This window comes from Pezoporus occidentalis, unplaced genomic scaffold, assembly GCF_034315485.1.
Source record: "Pezoporus occidentalis ecotype Australia unplaced genomic scaffold, CSIRO_AGI_Poc_V1 ctg34, whole genome shotgun sequence".
NCBI classification, from domain to species: Eukaryota; Metazoa; Chordata; class Aves; order Psittaciformes; family Psittacidae; genus Pezoporus; species Pezoporus occidentalis.
In genome coordinates this window covers 5712018-5734039 of record NW_026915376.1, presented here as the reverse complement: position 1 = coordinate 5734039, position 22022 = coordinate 5712018, and the positions used below count along the sequence as shown (strand labels likewise).

General features: G+C 34.0%; 1 protein-coding gene across 5 annotated transcripts in view; it reads right to left on the bottom strand.

Moving 5' to 3' along the window:
• Positions 1-22022, bottom strand: part of DNAH8 (dynein axonemal heavy chain 8) — a 140391-nt gene that overhangs the window by 13722 nt on the left and 104647 nt on the right. For all 5 annotated transcript variants that reach the window (XM_062629681.1, XM_062629683.1, XM_062629684.1 and 2 more), the window contains 15 exons: positions 21246-21383; positions 20785-20912; positions 19472-19643; positions 18544-18699; positions 16242-16397; positions 14742-14924; positions 14163-14268; positions 13063-13315; positions 12773-12963; positions 10738-10859; positions 7971-8089; positions 6479-6681; positions 5431-5504; positions 3508-3660; positions 989-1144 (listed from right to left, as the gene is read on the bottom strand). In XM_062629681.1, the coding sequence (XP_062485665.1) occupies positions 989-1144; positions 3508-3660; positions 5431-5504; positions 6479-6681; positions 7971-8089; positions 10738-10859; positions 12773-12963; positions 13063-13315; positions 14163-14268; positions 14742-14924; positions 16242-16397; positions 18544-18699; positions 19472-19643; positions 20785-20912; positions 21246-21383 (2310 nt within the window). The remainder of the gene's footprint in view (positions 1-988; positions 1145-3507; positions 3661-5430; positions 5505-6478; positions 6682-7970; positions 8090-10737; positions 10860-12772; positions 12964-13062; positions 13316-14162; positions 14269-14741; positions 14925-16241; positions 16398-18543; positions 18700-19471; positions 19644-20784; positions 20913-21245; positions 21384-22022) is intronic.

The window sequence follows — 22022 nt, the reverse complement described above, 5'->3', positions numbered from 1 at the left end:
AGAATTGGTCAGTTTAACGCCAGGGCAACATATATATATATTGGTTGCTGATTGGCAATCCCTAAATACATTTTCTGAACAGATGAATAGTTACAATAGTTTTTAAAAGAACTGATAGTTGAACAAGAGCTTAGATCTTCTATTTCCACAAGAACGGCATAATCCTGAGGCCATACATGGAACAGCTTTCTCACTGCTTATAAAAAGGTAGAAGGAAAATAATACGGAATATTGTATCTTAATGGGGACCTACAACAGTCCTCTTCTCAACATCTTTGCTAAACTGAAAATATGAGCAGCTCAATAGAACCTAAGGCTTAAATACTGCTTTATAACTATTTTGAGATCCTTGATGAAAAGAAGGTGTTTTCAGAGAGATCAAAATGTTGGTATTTATTGTGATCTCGAAACTGCTATATAACTTTAAAGTACAAAGTATAGATACTATTATGCTCACATTGGAATTAATGTAGAAAACACACTGACAGATAAAATATGATAAAAACAGAACTCTAAGTGATAGAATTTTATTTAATTTCAGCCGTCTAGAAATTAGCTACTTTAATCTAGGCATCTGGATTGCTTTTGAAATCAACAGACAGAAAGAGTGATATATCTCTTGAAAATTATTTGGTTTTTTTATAGAGGGACAGCTAAGACAGATAAGTTGATTTTCTTTTTTTGGAGTGCTTATCTATTTCTATTGTCTACAAAGATAGCTTTTCCCCCTTATACCAAACAACTTTCGAACAGCTAAAGTTAGATGAGAAAAAAAAACCTCATTCTAAATACCCACAGTATAAAAATTGTGTAAAATTTATTTAAGAAAAAAAAAAAAATAAGGTATCTTGAAATACAGAGAAAAGAAATTAAAGCTTCAGCCCTGCAACATGATGCTACAATAAATCTCAGAATGCATATTTTCAGGAACCTCTGTTAAAGTGACTCCATCAATTATAACACTACTTGAAAATTCTGTGACTAGTACCTGAACAATAGAATGCAGGAAAGCTACAGTGTAAAGCAAAGGTTTCCACATAGGCAAGTTGCTAACATCTAACAGATCCTGATTAATTCCAGAAAATGTTCTTTGCAATCCAGCACGTATACCATGGGGAGGTTCATTTGTGAACTTTATAGCAATCTGTCATGTGAAAAATATAAAGGAATTGGATTTGTTTACTGAAACAAAAACAGCAACATGCAAAAATGTTGCAACTATTAGTTATAAATAAAACATAAATAGCTAAAGCATTGTAGATACAAAGTTGATATGTAGCTTTACTGTAAATTACATAAACTGAGCACATACAAGATCAGGCCTCAAAAGATTTTGAATATAGACCTTCAGTTTATGTTGGTCAGAACCACCATGGACACTTGTCCATAGATCCAAGAATTTTCATCAACAACCTAGAAGCACTTGCCATGCTTTTCAGAAGGCATCGTATGGTTCTCTACATCTAATTCAATGACTGAATCATGGAAGAGAACTATCCAGAGTAGATGAAATATCTTGTATTTCTGGTCCTAGGAGTTCACAGTAAATACAAAGAAGTCTCACCTCTCAGATCTTCGTGTTCACAGTGGCTACTCGGGACTCTGTGGCTAGGTCTGCACAAGTAAATTAGATTCACCTGAGAATGTTCCTAGGCGCTCTGGTCAGCAGGCATGGAATCAGCATTTGTGGAAGTAAACTGCCACAGCCCCTTAGAACACAGCCCCTCAGTTCCATGCTGACTGCCTTATGACAATAGTTGCTACAAAATTTCAATTGTCAAACCATAGCTGCAAATTATGTGGAAGAACACTAGTTAGCACAGGGTTTTGTGTTAGAGAATGTTGTACTTACTTACCGCTATGTACTACTGCATTTCAATGCTGGGTTATGTTCATGGAGCACACTTGAATCTATTAGGTCAGACACAGACTGGCCTTACTAGAATCTCTGTTCCTTGAGACACCTTCAAATGCTGGAGGAACCCAAATAAAAACTAAGTATTTTTCTGTTCCCACAGTAAATACTTTGCTGGCTGGCTTGGGTAACATGGTAGCATGCATTGAAAGTACATTAAATGCCTGCCCGTGGGCTAAATGTAAGTATGGCTCTGAACTCTTCTTACTTCTGACAGACACTTAATGGAAGACATTCATGAATATGTACTTCACATGGCAGTTTTACCATCTCCATACTTGTGGTAAAAAAAAGGTTATTTTTAAGGAATGACTTTCCAACTTCAGTCTCACAAACTTATTTCTGGGCTGCAGAGCCCAGACATGCTGTTTCAGACACAAGCTCCAGTCTTCTGCAAAAACCTATCTACAGGCACATAAACACACTAGTCTGTTGGATGGAATGGGAACACTATCTAACCAGTCTTTCCACACTTCAAAAGATATCCTGTTCAGTTTTTGCTGCAAGCTCTATATAAAAAAGAGGAAATTATTCTCTCCTTTCTTCTGAGAAGGAGCTGGCTTTTGGTTTGTCTGTTAATAATTTTCTGGAATCCCTGAAGATGTTAATATTTTAACGTGTAGTGTGATATTATAGAGTGGGAAATCACATGTGAGATATTTGAGATAAATGCAGTGATGAAATTCATGTAGCAACCTTCTTCAGGTCTCTAGTCTCACTTTTAGCAAACTGTGTGTTTAGTTACCTCACAATTCATAAATCCCTTAAAGATGCAGAATGCATTTATTTTCTGTTGTGAAAACACAAGAGAATGTAAGTCCATACAACTAGTTGTCTATACACAATGCTTTTCCATGGTGACATACATTTTTTATTGAAGGCTGTTTCCTAGATTCGTTCAAGAGAGGAACCCTTCCCTTCCTTCACATGCCAGGTATCGATTATGGTATCTATTGTTATTTAGAGAGAATGAGAACCTCTAAGCAGACTTCCACTTTTTTTGTAAAGGAAAGGGATCTATAAACACAGAAATGTTAACGCACAGCTATTACACTAGATATTAACTAGCATTATGAGCCACTGTGAGAGAGCTAGAAGCCTCTTAATGTACTTAAATGTACTTTGTAAGAGTTTAGACAATTTTCCTGGTACTGATGAAAATGTCTCCTTGAGATCTACAGAAAAACCACTGATCATTTATCCAAAGTTACTTCTTGGTGGAATATGTTCTTTGAGATGTTATGTCCCTTTTATCCTTTATTTCAGACAGGGAAATCTGGAAGAGTCTAAGAACAGTTGCAGGCATTACTCTGTTCACAAGGCTGGGTTGGGAAAAAGAGATAGTTTTGATTCAAGTGTTTCTGTGTACTGAATTAATGTGAGCTCACACATACATAATGCATCTTTGAGAACTTCCAATTACGGGTAAGTAACCTTCCTGTTTAAGGTGTTACTTGCATTGTGAGGTAAGTTCATTTTTTCTTGGGTTTTGTATTGTTTTTTTTTCCCCCCATTAATTTAATTTCAATTTGCAAACTTAATTAGCATAATTTTGATGGCTTGAGGTACTGGACTTAAATAGTTAAACAAACCTGTAGCAGTGCAATTGGGAATTTAGGATGTGGCTCAGTAGTTATCCAAACTCTAAATGTCTCATTCCGTATCTCAACAGTAAGAAGTGTCTCCAGCAGTTCATCCATGAAATCCAGTCCAAGATGACAATTCTGAAGTAACACCCAGCCTCCCTAAATAAGAATATAGACTATTACAATATACAATTTAGAGTAAGTTATTTATAATGCTAAAACCAATTGCCTATATTAGAATCAAATTTGGTCTTGCATTAATTTTTTATTTTTATTTTTTACTTTTGGATTGCTCCTGACTATGTATTATCATTTGATTTGATATTGTCACAGTTAAAGCAAATAGGAAAAGTTAGTGCAACAGTTATTTCCAAGTCCTATTGTTCACAATGAAAATAACATAACCGGAGCCAATATTCTAAGTAAAGTACCAGTGCTACCTAGTGGCAAAAAGAAGTAATTCCTCTCCTCTCCAGTATTAAGTAATACTGCTACCAGACCCGAAAGAATGTCAGTGGAAAAGTAACAGCTGAAATCTAAGAAATATATTTTCTAAAAACTTATTTTTTAATAAAATTATTAAGTGTAAAGAGACAGTAACAAGACTCTGAAACTTTTTAACTGCAATTAGTTTATCTGAAATAAATGTATTTGCACGAAATTCAACCTCTGCATATTAATTTTGATCTTATTCAACTCTAAAATTGCATGAAAGCTCTATTTTGATTGTTATCTATCTGTATTTTTGCTTATGAGTTTAAACCCATCAGCTTTTGTAGCATCCCTTTAGAGGTCTGATAAATCAGAAGCCTGATATTAAAATGGGATATTATTTAATCAGTTCTAAACAGTGATGTGTGGATTTCATTACTGCTTGTAATTCCATTTTGGCAATTTTTTTTAAACTCATTTAAAAATAATTAACATTTGGTGACAAAATATAATTGAAATATTTATGGTGAGCTGATGGATATTAAAAAAATATTTAATTATGGACTTTTTTTCTTCTTTTATTGTGATTGACTTTTTTTGAGGAAGGCCTTTAATCAGTTTATCACATTCCTAAATGAATCAGGCTCATTTTTTTTAAATTATCTACATGCAATACAGCACCACAGTTTTAATCATATTATATACTCCTGGCCAGAGGTAGGAAAAAATCATGGAGATTTGTCTTCATTTTTATTAATTCTGCATTGTTTCAGATTTGGTGTTCACATATCCCCCCCCTTCTGTAAAATGTGCACACTGCCAAGGCATTTAGTTCAGAATTTGTTACCAGTGGATTTCTTTTTTTTCTTTTTCCAGAGTGGTGTACATCTATATTCCAGTACTGGTGTCACAACAGTTGGAAGGAATTCAGAGGTTACTGGACACGATATAGGTACAATATAGAGAGCTTCCACAACCAAGGCTGCATTAGCTAGAGAACCCTGGATTATACAATAGTACCTAGAAATCGTGTAGCAAAGGCCATATGCCTAAAGACATATACACGTATGTCCATAATAGAAAATCACAAATTAAGCAGATTGTATACTGTTCAAATGAATAAACATCATCTGACAAGATTCTTTTTTAACCCCTCCTCAAATGAAGCTATCTCACAGATGGCAGACAAAGACCTAGTTGAAGATGTCCCAGGTCATTGTAGAAGGGGGTTGGAGCAAATGATCTTAAAAGATCCCTTCTAACACAAACTATTCTATGATTCTATAATACAGTTGGAATTCCCTGAACTGATACTGCCTGGCCTTTTCTTTTTTTCTGCATAAAAGACGGGAAGTCCTGGAAAGACTCTTAAGTGCTTTCGTCTATCAGATAAAGAGGACACGACTTTGCAGAAGTCTAAGGAAGCATTTCCTCATTATGACCGACGTGTTAAAGAATACTAAAACAGTCAACTTATATTGCAGTGTTTTTTCCCACCTGTTGCACTGATGCCTGTATGAATTTGCGTGCATGAACTTCTTGTCCTTGACCCATAGAGACAGTCACACATTCTACAACATATTTGACAACATATTTGACAACATATGATTAATGAACTTGCATTCTTGAGAAAAAGTAAGAATTCCAATTCAGCCCCCCAAAACAGTGATATAAATACAATTAAGTACACTTTAATGCAAAAACATATTCTTTTGAATGCAAAAATGTATATTATATACTTTTATATATTTTTAACGGAAAAATTATCCCTTTACTATCGTATTATACTACTATATGTAATTTTCCTAAACACTATATCTTTGTAAAATGATATTCATATCCACAATATTTACAGTGTTTGTAGAAATGAAACACTGCCAAATTTTAACGAAGCTACAGCGCTTGAAATATGAACCCAGATTTTTCTTTAAATATAGATAATGAAGCCATGTAAGTAAGCAAATCATATAATTGTAATATATTCAAAAAATTTAATGCGACTACTAACAAGATTATATGTTCCTACTTCTAACTCAGTTCATATGCACAGTTCTTCAAACTTTACATATGATGCAGACATAAAATCCAGAATATACAAATGCTGATCTTGTGGGTATTTTTGGTTAGTTTTTTTTGTAAGCAGATTACCGATTTTCACATTATCAGCAGTTAAAAGTAAAAACAAGAAAACAGTATTGTCACTATGCCAGAACAACAACAAAAGTTAGCCCAACCAAGCCAAACCAACAATCAAAATTTGCAAATATTGTCTTACAGATAGGGATTAAAAAAATTATCACTGAGAAGGATAATAACAATTTAGGAAAAAAAATCTGAAAACATTACTGTTCAACTGCACACAGAAGGATTCTCAGCATACCATTTTTACTTAAAATATTATTTTATCTCTAAGATTACAGCTCAGGAACAATAGTGCAACATAATTTAAGAAATACTTTTCAGAGAAAAAATAAACCAGAACTTGAAATTACTTACATTACACTTCCATATCTTAACACATGACAATGAATAATTGCTTACATACCTAATTTAAGCTTCCTAGCCAAGGATTCAATCTGCATACTTGGGTCAGATCCCATAGACAAGAAACAGATGAGAGGTGACCGTGTGTCACTTTCTCCCCATGTTTTTTCTAAATCCAAAATGAATGGCTCTGTGTATTTCTCACTCAAGGAACTTGCAATATATTTCCTGGCTTGGGAAAGGGTTCGATCTGGACACCAAGACCTAGAAATTAACATATATACCAGGATACTAATTCACTTCCTCTTCCTGTTGCAAAGACCAGGCTTAAATTAGAAATTCTATTTTTATCATAGATTTTTTGCTTCATAATATGCATTTATATGTGTATATACATTCACATATATGTGTGAAGGTTTGTCTTTACAGATATAACAATAGACAGAGCTGGTGGTCTTCCCCTCTGCTTAGGACTGTTCAATACTTTTCAGTTGCTAACAACTTTGTCTTAGGTTACCTATTTGCCCTGGGATTTTCTGTTCTGGGTACCTTTATCAGTCTGGGACATTCTTCATTATAAACACAGATTTTGTATCTGAGAACACAACTAAGGAAGTGCAAGATTGTTTTTGTCCTTTAGGAGAATTCTGTAGATGTTTCATTGTGTTTATTAGTCTTTTAGGGTACAGACTTCAATTTTTGGCATTGGATTGCATTTGTGTTGGAGGTGAGCTTTTATTTTTTCCCATGGGGAAAAAAAAATACAAACTGTTACTTTTGGATAAAAGACATCACTTGGCAAAAGGATTTTTAGATTCTTATTCAAAGGCATATTGTACTTCTTCCATGAGATTCTAGCCTTTTTATTGCACAGGTTGAATCTCCTCCAAAGAAAATCTTGGTCTAGTAATTAATGCTGCTGGTTTGTTTTCTTATTTTATATTTTTTTTTAATGGAGCACCTCTGATTTAATTGTTGCAGCACTTGGAAAGTATACAATGAACATAAGAAGATATGATCTCATGTATAAGGCAGCTGAATGCTGCTCTGGGGAAATCCATTCTACGCCAAGCCCTGCCACAGAGATCTTAGCTGATTCAGTACAATCACACACTTTTCACATGGGAGTTTAGAGCACCTGTATTGCATTTCCACAAACCTATTTTTTTTCAATTATTATAACATATTGAAAGTTATTTAAAATAGCTTATTTTAAAAGAAATGAAGAAATAAAAGAATTTTTAAAACTATCAGAATGATTCTACTTTTTCAGTGACTTTTGGGAGGAGGCTGCAATGTGATTCCCAGTTTCCATTTGTCATGGCATAAAAGCAAAGCTATAAATATATTTCCTAGAAATAAATTTTTTAGACTCTTCAAAGCTTATCTCTGAAGTGAGTGAATTAAATCACACTTCATGTGTGGATTAAATACTACTTCAAGTCACTCAGAAATTAATTAAAATTACCCTATTACGATAACAGCACACTGGATAGGCCAAGACATGCGATGTAACCATGTGTGTTATTTCCCAAATTTCTGAAGATGCTCACCTGATGAGTAAAAGCTTGCGAAAGATATCAAGTGAATCACTATATCCATCAGGTATAATCTCTTCCTCAGGAGCATCTTTATCAAACCAGCTTTTCCATTGCTTCTCATTAGAGGATACCTAAATTTATGACATTAAGATACATATAAATATATTTCAGCCACAGCAAAATCCCTTTGTAAATGCACATTTTGATGAGAGTCTGTTATTATATTAGGATGATGCTACAAATAACATTAAAAGTCTATAGTATTTAAGACATATGCCATGTGAACTGCTATTAAGATACTTAAAACAGAAATTTTAGTATTAAGATGTCAGCTCCTAAGGTAACCAATTATCCACTGATTCACCTCCCGAACACATGCAGCTACTTAGAGAAAAAGCAATAATTAGCAGAAAGATTCTATACTACAAGAGGTCATACAGTGATTAACTCATTACTTCTGTTCACAAAGTATGAAAAGGAATAGAAAAATCTGTCCCAGTGCAGACCAGCCAGCCAAAGAATCACACATGAAAAATAACAGACTCTAGTATGTTTTTCACTTGTGAAAGAATAAATCTGACTACAAATACGATCATTATTCAGGCACCTTGCAAAGCAAGGATCTAAGAGGACAAGAACATGGTGGTCAGAACAGAGTGAAAATTGCTTTGCAGTAGAGCCTCTAATGCAGTGACTGAGAAGAGTCAGCTACCACAATGTTCTCAGATCACTGGAAAGAGAACAAAGGAGTACACTGATACCATCTGTTCTGAAATACAGTTCCATATGCCTGTTATAATCCAAGGAACTCTGTCCAGTTGACTGACTTGGTTTCAGATAATAGTTTCAGAACAACCCACACCAATCATGGATTGGGAGAGGAGTGAGAAACGAACATATAGGGACATCTTCCAACCACATATTTGCTATAATGAAATTCAGAGAGATCAATAAACATCGAATACCCCTTTCTGAACTATAATCCATGTCTGAGAAAAACAACCTTATAAGCAAATAGCTCAGTTCTACATCAACAGTCATCAACCTAAGCACATGCTAGAGGTGTATTCAGAAGAGGTACCTTTTCAAAGCTAGGCCACAGCCAGAGATAAATTAGTGAGCTAAAGGGACTTTAGTTGGCTCAGTAAAATCATTAAGCTTTCATTATGTATTTCTTTGTACCACCTCTCAACCACAAGTGGAAGTAGCAGTGTGAAAATGAACAGGGTCATCTAAATGTTTAAAGAGGGATATGTCTTTATTAGGTTAAATTAGGCATCTGGAACTGGAGGACTTAATTATTAGAGAACAAAAAAAAAATGTAACTGGCAAGAAAAAAAGAAAAACATAGGCAATGTCTTGAGAACTGAGCATACCATTTTCAAGCTTTCTTTTTCTTACTTTAAATAATTTTCTGTTTGCTTCTAAGTGAATAATGATCCAGTAGTATTTAATATGATGATCCAAATAGAAAAGCATAACTAATGGATGCAGATAAGTATTAAAAAGATGTTATTTCCATATATGCACTTTAATTGATATCTTAGTTGGCACCCTCCCAGATTTCATCTCTATGTATTACAAAATCCTCTAATTGTCACATTTCAACTTGCAAATACATGGAAATTTTAAGTTAGTGCTAAAAGATTAGTTAAAAAGGAGGCCTTTTTGGGGTAACGTGGTCACCTGTGTATTTTGGAGTCTAAAATTTTGTTTGCACCAATTTTAGAAAAGTGCTATAACAGAGCCATTACAATTTACAAATTAAAAAGAAAATACATAATTCATAACCCCACAGCCAAATTGAAACAGTATTAGCTAAATTTAAACAGTGTTAGCAACTGTGATGTGGCATGCATTTTGGGTTCTGGTGCCCTAATCCATATGAAGACTCAACTAAAATTCATCCAACTTTCTCCTGACTCAATATTCTGTTTTGATAAGTCCACAAACTAAAACCTGGAAGAAATCAGCTGGTATGTATCCAGATCTTGCCTTGATGCAGGGTTAAGAAACAGCCATGACCACTTCCAGGTGCAAAAATTAGAGAAAATCTCTGCTACCCTTCAGGGCACTAAATGCCATCACAAAATGAACTTGGATGACCAGTGCTTTAACAGCAAGAAGAACTTAATCTCCTGGCTATTAGCCTGAATAGCAAGGAGTGTTTAGGAGGTATAGAAAGAGAAATGCTTAGGGAGTGTTTTAACTAAACTAAAAAAAGAGAAATTTACTAAAGGAAACATGTCACAAGATTATGCGCATATAAGTTCATATATGTATCAATAAATAGTATTTAAACTAGCTCATCATATCTCAATAACAAGTTAACCTTGGAATGGAAATGAGTATTTAAAAACAAGCAGCAAACAATTTACTAGTAAAAATCTACCAGATTCAAGATATAAAGAACTGTAACTTAAAACCTGACACCCATAGATTAACTTTCTGAGCCTTTTTGATACCTCTACTTTTTAATCCTTTCTCCTTGGTTTTGTCTCTCTTTCAATGACTTCCTTTTTTAACAGTTCTTTGCTCCTGTTCTCTTTTTTACCTCAATGACTATAATACAAAATACAATAAAACATACAAAAAACCCAGAGCAAATAAATATACCTCCATTCATGCTACCTAGCTGTTCGCTTCTATGTTTTCATGCTGTATTCTGTGGCCTTGTTCTTAACCACATCTCTTGTGCACTCCAAATGTAAAACACAGGAACACAGTTATGATTAGGAAACTGGTTATTAACATTAAAGAGACAATTAGTAGATATCACCTGATCCAGAATTTCTGCAAACTGTGGGAGTTTGCTCAATTCCACTAGGTTTAGCCACGTCATGTCAAGAATCCAGTGGAATGGTTTGGATGGGCAAGCCTGTAGATCCAGCGCTGCACCTCCTGTAGATACAAACATTCTGATGAAATACACATGGCATTCCAGGAGTCAAGATACATTCGGTATTTCTTTCTAAATTATGTTTTCTGGCCCATGTAATTTTCACAGGGGTGCTAATTGCACTCCTGTGTACTCTGCATTTATTTCATAAGATCATAATTTACTGTGGAAGGGACCTCAGGAGGTCTGTAGTCCAACCTGTTCAAAGCAGGGTCAGCTGAGATAAAATCAGGTCTATATCCTGTCTGATCTTAAAAACCTCCAAGGATGGAAACTGTATGAGTTCTAACGTTTGTTCTCATAATGAAATAAAAACCAAACCCTGACCCTTACATTCATCTCTGAATCTCTCTTCTTTTTCCAGTTTATTTCTGTTGGCTCTCATCTTCTTGTGCACCACTAAAGAGCCAGGCTCTGTATTCATAATGGCCTTCTCATAGGTGATGGAAGACTACTATTGAGTCTCCCCTAAGTCTTATGCTTGACAAGCTGAACAAGCCCAGTTCTCTCAGCCCCTCATCTAAGAGCATGTGCTCTATATAGTTTGTTGTTAAAAGTTCATACAATGATACTGATTATATTTGAAGTATTGGAAATTCTTAATAATCTTGTTTCCTTTTCATATGTTCACAACAAGAAAAGAAAGAAACTCTGGACTGATGGAATCAGTCAATCCTAGACAGCCTATCAAGCACAAACAATTTTAAATAGCATATATAATGGCTATCTGGCCTTATATAATACATGTTTCACATCCACCAATATGCAATTGAAGAGGAAACTCAAAGGAGCACCCCTGGGATAAGATTGCAATCCAATTTTAAGCAGATTAGCTTTTAACTTTCTTTTATAATTAACTTTTTATCACAATTTTATTCTTGTTGCAGTTGCCTCTTCCCAATTCTCCACAAATTAATGAATGCCACTTCTTGGGAAAACTAGAAGGTGTTATTAGGTGGTCTCCACAGCCAAGATTATTTATTCATGTAGGTCACTGTTATAATGAATATTGACTTTACAGGGAAAGAATTAATTCTTTGAGATGCTCTCCTGCATGCTTCAAGGATGCAAGAATCTTATTTTTCTATCAGTGATGATTTTCACAAAGCAGAATCTCTGCTCTAGCTACCTGAGTATCCTTAAGTAGGAACACAAGAATCACCTTGCTGAATCTGGACATTAGTACGCCAATGAGAACAATTAACATCAAAAGAGAGCAAAAAGCTCCAATGAGTGGACAGTAAACAGATCTTAGGGAAGCTTTTGCTTCTGGGAAAAATTTTAAACCTTAATTTTTTGAGGCAGACTTATTCAATTAAGAATGAGAATTACAAAAGTGTAAATAATGTGTTTCTCATTGTAATAGAATCATAGAATCACTGATAATCTTGTTAGTAATATACATCCCTAATTTTTTGATAAATCCTGCTAAATTCTTATGGTTAATAATTTATTATGTTAATGAGTTAAATATGCAATGCCTCTCCTTTCATTAGTTTTTATTTTGCCATTCATAGGCATATATGAAAAGTTCCAGCATCCAGAATAATACATGCAATACTTTCCTATCTAGCTAAACTGAGAAAAAACTGTATCACTTCCTGGACTTTACATGCATCTGTTCTGGCAACTTAGAAGATAGCTTTATTCAACAGTGAAGCAAAGGAGCAAGAAGTTACCTTATTTATAAAAATAAGGATACACAGATAATGCAAAAGTATATAATTATTAAACAAATTGATGGAGAGAAGCAGAACTATAATCTTAATCTCAAGATAGAGCACAGCATGGTTAAATGGTGGAGGAAGAACAGAGATGGGCATCTAACTTCACTGGACCACAGCAGGGATAAGGACAGAGGTAGTTCCCAGAGAACTATTGGTAGAAACCATGTAGCCAAAAAAACTATACTTACCCTTAATGAACGTATGGAACTCTTTGGTTTTCACATATTCTCTCTCAAGATCAATTTTTAATGTCATTAAAAGGGTAAAGAGGAATTTGTGATTTTTGTACAAGCCTCTAACAGAATATGAGTGAACTTCAAAGGTAAGATACTCAATAATATTTGAGACTCTTTTCTGAGGTACAGGAGACTTCCCAGATCTGAATAATGAAAACGAAGCAAAAACAAAGCATGTTAATAACAGCAAATACATTGGAAAGACAAATATCTGAATCGTAAAAAAATCTGTGCCTTCCTACTTGGCCATGGATTGATCAAATAACTTCAAGAACTGAGCCAGTGAAATTTGATACATATTATTGACCATGCTCATTGCTGTAATAAGAAAATAAAGAATGCTTCCGCGTGTAGCAGCAGGTCGATATTCCTCCTGAGCAGTGTTAATCTTCACTTCAGTTTCTGCTGCCACAGCCAACTTTTCAGCTACTTCAGCAGCTGTTAGCTTAGTTGTTTGCAGAACACCAATCAACGATTCATCATCTACTAGTGAACCTAAAAAGTAAAATATTTGATGTTTAAGGCATTCTAATAACAACATTTTTAATTCATATATGTAAAAATCAAAAGGCTAAATTACAGGAATTATTTATAATAAATGGAAATTATTTACTGAATTGCAGAAAGCTTTTAAAATGGAGACCAAACAGGATATGCAATACTAAAACTATTTTTATATTCAACACTCTAAACAAATGCATTCTGCCTGTGTCAATATGAATGTATATATACCACCAGCTTTGCAGCATGTATTGGAGAAGTCAGCTTTCTTATGCACATAACATACATTCATACACAGTACTTTAATTATTTTAAAGTCTATTGATTGGTACACACAAAGTCAAAAAGACTTAGGGTCCTAAGGGCAATGGTCACACAACAGTATTCACACATCTTAGGCACTTAGTGATTGATTTGCTAGAAGGCGCCACCTTCTGTTTCCACCAAAGAGATAGTAATTGATCATGTGCAGGTTCCTAATAGACTACAAAAGATTTTCAACATCATTTTAACTAGTCTATTTTACCTTACATTTTCAATGGGTTAAGGACTTGCCCATGATCAGATACTTTTATCTCATTTGAGGTGCAGAAAGCTCTCAAGAAATTGGTTTCTTTCACAAAACTTGTTTAGGTGTTAAAAATACTTGGTGTCTACAGTTGTATATAGTGGAATTCTATAGTTCCAAATCCCTCACGCTCCAGTAAATCACCATACTTCTAATTCCTACCACTGGATGTTCCCTGATTGTATCTTAGATGCATAAATAAAATTCTGCATGGAAAGGTTCTTTTGTGAATCAGTTTAACCTGTCTAATCTCTTAATCCTTTGATACAAAACCTTTGGTTGCACTTAGTTTGTACAGAAGATTGTCTTCCAGTTCTTTCATCTTCCTCTTATTTGAAGTTACATCTCCCATGAGTGCAATTCGTTCTGCCTCTAGTTCCTATTATTAAAAAACAAGAAAATGCCATGACATTTTAGGGTCTGTATCTATGAGTCATACTTAAAATTCAGTTGCTGATTTTTCAGGTTCATGAAATTTGATAGAGGTGAAGAGTTGGATGCAGCCATGAAATGTGCATTTTACTTTTTAATTTTTCAGGTATCTAAAACATATTTTTATAACTTTTTTTTTTTTAAGCAGTCTTTATTCAGCATCATATGAAGTATCTTATCAATGACAAATACTTGCACTTAAGTGTTCCTGCTATGCTGACAGTCATATGCAGAAGATCCTCTAGATGTATTTCTGTTACTTGGAAATTTCTATACTGACTCTGAATAAAGCTTTAGAAAATGGCTGATGTCTTTTTTCCATTTGAACATTTCTTTTTCCCCACATACTAAAACCAGGTAAATAATTAAAAAACAAAAAAAAAAAACACAACCAAACCATCACCATGGTTATTAAGTTACCTGTTTTTCAGTAAGGACTACTCTTCTGAGCAGTTGATTCTCAAGTCCTTTCATTGTAACAGTAAAATCAATAACTGATGTTTTTGCATTAATTTCAGGTGTGAAAGCAGGATTGGGTAGCTTTGTAGTAAAGTACAGTCTAAATGAATTCATAATATCTACTTCCTTATCACCAACTTTCACCTGTGGAGTAAGTTAGAATAGTATTAAGCAGAGGAAAATGAGGTTTCTTTGACTCAATAATATTGATCAGAAAAAAAAATTATGTTATTTGAAATGCCAAAGAGAGGAGATGCATTTCACAATTCAAATTTGTCATGAAAATAACAATCAATGACCTAAGGTAAAGTTAGGGTACATTACAAAAGTAGCATTCCCCTCCAGATAATCTCCACTGTGGGTTCTAGTTCATGTCTTCAGAACTATTTGGTTTAGGTTTTGTGCTTCTAATCACACCTCAAAGTAAGATGGCAAAAACTACGTATGTTTGAAATCATTGTTCTGGTGTGTTCACGAAAAAAAGAAAATTCTATCCAACAATGGAACATAAATTGTTAGAAATTATTTTTATATTTATTAAGACTAAGCAGATCTTAAAGAATCTTTCTAAAGGAACTAAGAATTTATTCAGAGTTTTCCACAGATTTTTTTTAATAGAAGTTAAAATATCCTAAATCAACAGTCTAACTCGAAATCTGCATGTGCATAAGGAAACCTGATCACTGTGTATGAGTCTCCAAGGCCATTTCAAATACCAGGCTTAAGAAGAAACAGGACCAAATGACTCCCTTGTTTGCTCTGACATTCAAAATAAAACTGCTTTACAAAAATAGTAATTATTTTATTTTCAATATCATCATATTGATGATATCTCTCATATCCCAGCCGGTTAATTAAGGTTATTTGAGAAAAATACATACAGAAATATAAAGCATGTGTAGTCATTTTATTTCAGGATGTTTGAAGGAGCGGTGTTTTTAAATTTAGGATTGATTTCTTTATCTAATGAAGGGGAGAAAGACTCATGATTTTTCAAGACTGTGAATATACTTAATATTATTTATAAAACTTTGTGCTTTTCGGCTTGTTCCATCAGAAAATAGCTCTATTTCAAAGTAAAGATTCTGCAGTTGCTACAGTCAGTGCTCCACACTAGGAAAAGAGAGATACTTTCAATTCTTTTAATTCTTTTAAACTGTGTAAAATGAAATTGCTCAAAAATCAATAGAAAGTATAGTAAGCATTTAACATGATAAACATAACTCATTCCAGTTTGGAATCTTTAGTAGCAACTTCAGTAGTTAAATTCAATTTTAGACTCATGTACTACTCAGCTGGGGTTCTCTCTCCTATATTTAGTTACTTCAGTTTGATTCTTCAGACTGCCCTACTGAATATAGAATTTACCTGATTCATCAGAGGTTTGGGTAAAAGGATGAAATATCATTCATAACAAAGCAAACTACTTATTCCAAGTCTTTTTTTTTTTTTATTACTAACCTTAAAAGAAGTTCCAGATTTCATGAAATTCTTTTCTAATATATTATCAAGGACTGGATCCAACTCTTCACCTATGTTTTCAATCACAAGTGATCGTCCCAGTGAAACACTGTCTTCTAGGTGTGTACGGAAATACTTGTCATTCAAAGTTGTAACCTCAAAAGTAAATTATAAATCAGTGTAAGGACAAAAATTTTTCTTTGAAGTCCTACATGAAAACCACAGATATAACAATTAAAAATTTTTTCATTGTTTTTGATGGTTGCATTTCAAATGAAGTAATAAAGATTGACCATGCAGCGATTTATGCAGAAATACTTCTTGCATATACAATGAAAACTACCATAAAAAGGCGAATTAAAAGATTGGCTGTAACAGAATTTAAGAAACTTAATTATGAGAGTAATAATGTATCAATTATTGGTATTCATTTGGAATTGAAGGTGTTACATATATTTTTGAAAACACAGACACCCAACTTTCAGTTTTCTGTTCTATGGCCTGAGGACTAAGTTTTCTAATTTTAGCTTTGAAGTTCTGAGAAATTCTTTCTGAAAACCTGAACTCAGTGTAACAAATTAATTGCTGTTACAATATTATGAACACAGAGGTTAGAAATATCATTCAAAGGAATTCATAATGTATAAAATCATAAAAAATGTGTAAATAAATAAAACACTAACTAGTTTTGTTTTGCTTCCTAGATTTTGGCTTTCAGAAAGTCCCTATATTATTTTCAAGATTCTCTCTGCAGGTATGAAATAGGGCCATTCTACTGGAAAAACAGCTTTGCAGAGCAGGATCTTGGGGTCCCGGTGGACAAGATGAGTATGGGCTAGCAATCTGCCTTTGCAGCAAAGGCCTACAGCATTCTGGGCTGCATCAGAAGAAACATTACCAGGATGTTGAGGAGGGGAATTTTTCCCCTCTGCTCAGTACTGGAGATGCATATTTTGATTCCTCTACCTATTTCTGCACTCCCCAGTGTAAGAAAGGCACTGAGGTGAGTCCAGCAAAGGACCACCAAGACTATTAAGGAGCACTTGACATATGAGGAAAGATGAGACCTGGGATTATTTATCCTCCAGAAGGTTTACAAGGGTATTTACCTATGTACATAAATATCTGGTGAATGAGAATGAAGACTAGGGAGGCAAGCCCCTCTTGGTGGCACACAGTAACAGGCCAGGACGCAATTGTCATCATTTGAAATATAGATAATTCAATTTAAACATAAGAAAAAAAATCGCACAACTTTATTGTGATGGTGGTTGAACACTGCTGGTGGTGGCTGCTCAGAGAGGTGGTGAAGTGTCCGCCCCTGGAGGTATTCAAAACCTGAATGGACACAGTCCTGGGCAACCTGCTTTAGTAGATCCTGCTCTGAGCAGGGATGCTGCACTAGATCTTCGGACATCCTTTTCAACCTCAACTTTTCTGTGGTTCTGACAGTTTGTTTTATTAACGGTAGAATGATAAGCAAGAACTTCACATTCACTTTACTCCAATCTACAAAATCTAGAAATCCTAAAGTGCTGAAAATTCATTGAAATTCTGGAGGACGTACGAGATTTCGCAGGGTTTAAAAATGTAGGTTCCTTTTTACATGCTACTTCATTTGTGAAAAATTCTTTTATGATGCAAATTACAGGTGTCATGTGAATATCTTTGCATTATATTTCATGAGCAGATATTTAACCTCATTGGCTTAAGCTATAAAAGAGCTATTAAAATTGCAGTAACATCAGGATACATGAATTTGTCTTAGATCTCATTTCAACTGGTTGTCTTCAATTTACTTTTGTAGCAATAACTTCATGTATGAATTCCATCTGGAGTTCTAACTTCTGGACTGCATCAGTTTAAGTACTTTGCCTACATTTTCAAAGTTATACTGCCTTTGTCTGTAATCTTACTAATAGTTACCCAGTTCACCCTCAAAAAATAATTTCATATTATACTCTTATGCTATACTTTTCACTACTTTGCTCTTTATGGATAGAGAACATGCCAATTTTGAACATAAGGCTACCTCCTTCTCTTTCATACTTCTTGGTAGTTTTTTTCATACCAGTATTCCAACATTTACAAATTATATAATCCTTTCCTAGTCCTTAAATCGGATTCGAAGATTCTTGTCAAGTTCCCTGCTGATGCATCCGCATTGTCAGTCTCCATACAAGTTACAGTTCTCAGATATGTATGTATGATAGCTACATTGACTCAAAAGCAGACACAACCTAAAGCAACAATGTTTGAAGGAATATAAACTAGCACATTATTCCTTTAAAACGATACTCACCAGTAAGTCATTATCCTCTTCTTTCTTTTTAATCCATGCTTTTCCTTGAGACTGTGGGTCTACCAAAAGTGGGTATCTAGCTGATTTAGTGACAATGATACCATTCTGAATTGAGAAATCATCTCCAGGCAGCCCTTGAATATTCCATTCAGTAATCTGGAGAATACAAAATGAAACAACAACAAAAAAAGCGAGTAGTTTGGAATAAAATCTCACTGCATTATCCTTCAATTATGACTGTTCTAAGAAATAATGGGAACATCAAGCCCACAGGGATGCATTCCTGAACCTCCTGAAAAATGATTAATGCAGATGGAAAAATATTTCCAGGATTTTATCTTTATTGATGTATTTAATGATAAAAAAAATATATTTTAAAAGTGTAAGAAAGCCAAAAGGTACTTGGACAGCCAAATTAAAAATTGTGATCAATTAAGAGAAAACCAGGCTAAAACAGCTTTTGGGGCTTAATATTTACTGAAGGACACTGGCATCATTCTCTGTTTGACTTCTCCTTCATTCATGTTGAATGAAAAGACTTTATGCATTCTTTTTTAAATATATTTATTATATGAGATTTATTTTTGAAACCAGGCTCAGATAATATTGACAGAACCTAAAAAAAGCTAATAACCAAACCCACTGTTTTAGTAGATATCTATGAGTACTTGAAAGTGCATTATCATACCAGCATTTGTCTAATTGTATGTCACTTGTTTATAATATGTAACCTTTTTATGTATCTGAACATTGCTCAGCACTCAGATCTTTAGTGGAAATTGCCAAGAACATTAGGAAACCACAGAAATACATTGCACAGCAATACTGGGGATTATAGATCCTTTTTAAGCAAACATAATGCTGGCTAATAGTCACAGAATATATTAATTGACATTGAATTGAAACCCATCCATCACCAAGAACTTACTGTTGGCAGATCTACCAGCATAGAAATCAGGTTCAAATTTTCAGTAAAGGGGATTTTATGGGCTCTCATCTCAGTTTCCCATAAATCTTTAAGCAAAAAATCCCTGAAGTTTTGATTAAAAGGTCCACAGTATGAAAGAAAAGCTGTGCAGAGCAGTACATCTCCCACAAGTCTAGAAAACGAATAAAATAATAATTAAAAGGTGATATAGAATTTCAATTTCTATAGATTTAGACAACCAGCTTTTGAAACACCAGAAGATTTCCATTCTGAGGACAATTCAAGGAGGCTCTTTGAGAACAACAAATAGTTTCTTTATGCTTCAAAAAAATGTTTGGTTTTTTTTTTTTGGCAAAACTTAAGAGTAATATATGAAAACATCATATTCAGCCCTACAACATAATAAAGCCCAGATGACTATTCCTTCTTTCATAACTGAAGGAAGAAATTGGTTTATTTCATATTAAAAATATGTCTGCAATACAATATTTATTGAAAGTTACAACCTTAATTCTCTTGGAATGAGCAGACCTCAATAGACATGTAAAATTTCCCTATAGGAAATTTACAGAAACAGAAGCATTCCATACAAGCCCAGTCTAAACTTTCAGGCTCTTTAACAACCATTTTGACAGTATTCCTATTTTCTAGACAACTAGAACCTCTAGCTCTAACACTGCTCAACATGTTGTCATTTGGATAGCAAAACAATGGAGACTTTCAAGTTTCCAAGTTTATTAGAATAAGACCTACTGTTCCACATGTTTCAACACACAGACTATAGGATAAAAGTTACTGTCTGATCTCTAAGGCTCCTTTTACTTAAATATGTCGTAACTAAAATCAGACTATCCAGTATTAAGCTAGGAGTTCTTCCTTTTTCCTTCCCAGCGTTAGGCTTAGATCATCTCTACCTCCTGCCTAACTGAAGTTTTCACTTTGCCAGGTAACACTGGAACAAGACGCAGCGTTAAGAGGGACAGGAAGAACTGTAATAGAGGCATATAACTGCACTGGAAATAATCCCTTTGGAAATAGATCCCCAAAGCAGAAGTATTGGTCTGAACTTAAATACAAGCAAGCAACACTTAGCACTTATGGGAGGGAAATCCACATTTCAGGATACTTCATTTAATTGTCTAACTATATAAATATCTCCATCAGGAAAAAGTACAACATCTAAAGCTACTAAATTGCTTACTAGCTATTCAGGTTTTACACATCTTGTTTTAATTGGGATTTTGGTTTGTTGTGAGGTTTTTCGTTGTTTTGGGTTTGTTGGTTGGTTGCTTTTTCTCTGATTAATTACATACCTGTTAATCTGAGATTTAAATTCTTTACTTTGCTGAGTCCACCTAACTCTCTCTCCACTTAATCCATCTATAAGCGTAGAGGCTGCTTGCATCTTTCTTCTACATGTTTCTGCATCATTCAGTAAGTCCTAAGATTGGAAAAATGTTTTACATAATTTAATAATAGAATGCAAAAAACTGAAGAGTTATTTTAGATATTTTTTCATTCTATTGTATTTATTATGTCTATTCTATTTATTTGAAAATCACTCTTGAGAACTCTAGGTGCACCTACTGTGTAACATGTTCCTATTCACAAAAAAGAAAGAAATATGATGGAACGTAGATTTAAATATCTTCTTTTTATACCTGAACCTCATCCATGTCATTCAAGGTATCGGGTCCTAAATGTGTGTTTGTATCAGTTCATGAAAGCATAACATCATTGGATGGAAACAGTTTTCATAAAAGACTGATCTCACCATTTTCTTCTTCATTGCTGCATCAAACTTTGCTTGCACTTTATCCAATTCAGCTTGTTTTTCATCTAAAACCACCTGAGCCTCTGCTAACTCTGCATTAGCTACTTTCAGGTGGCCCTCCTGTTTTGCCAAGTTAGCCTGCAAAGAGAAGAAATATTAAGACAATAATCATACAAGATCTTAATATCATTTGATGAATTATTTTAAACCTGGTTAGCTGGTAATCATGAGACAATAAATAAAATAACTTTCATATTAATCTTTACATAAATATTTAAAATATTTAATCTGAACACTCTCACATACTGTAAATATTACTTTTTAAATGAAGAACAATATTCTCAAGGTTCCTACTATATATTGTCAAACTTATTATCTAAAAAAAAATTACATTTGAAGAAACTGGTTAAGGAAGTCAGGTTTCTGACCTGTATGTACATATCAATTAGCCTACAGGAAAAATCATTCCATATTCTTGCTTGATTATATATATTATTATTATTTCTTTCTTATTTGCACATTCTGTAGCAACCAACAATCACACCACCATGATTTTGGTCCTTTATTAGCTAACAATGTAGTTTTTACCCACTACAAAATCATGGTCCTAAACTACTGAATCTTCCTGTTGCTCCTAAACTGATATTTATGCTGAACACAGGAAATTATTATTTTTTTTTAAATAATCCACTTGCATTACTGTTACTTTCATAAGTAGCAGTTCTACCAGTGACAAAAAAATGTGGAGGAGATTTGGAAGCACCATTCAGACACTTT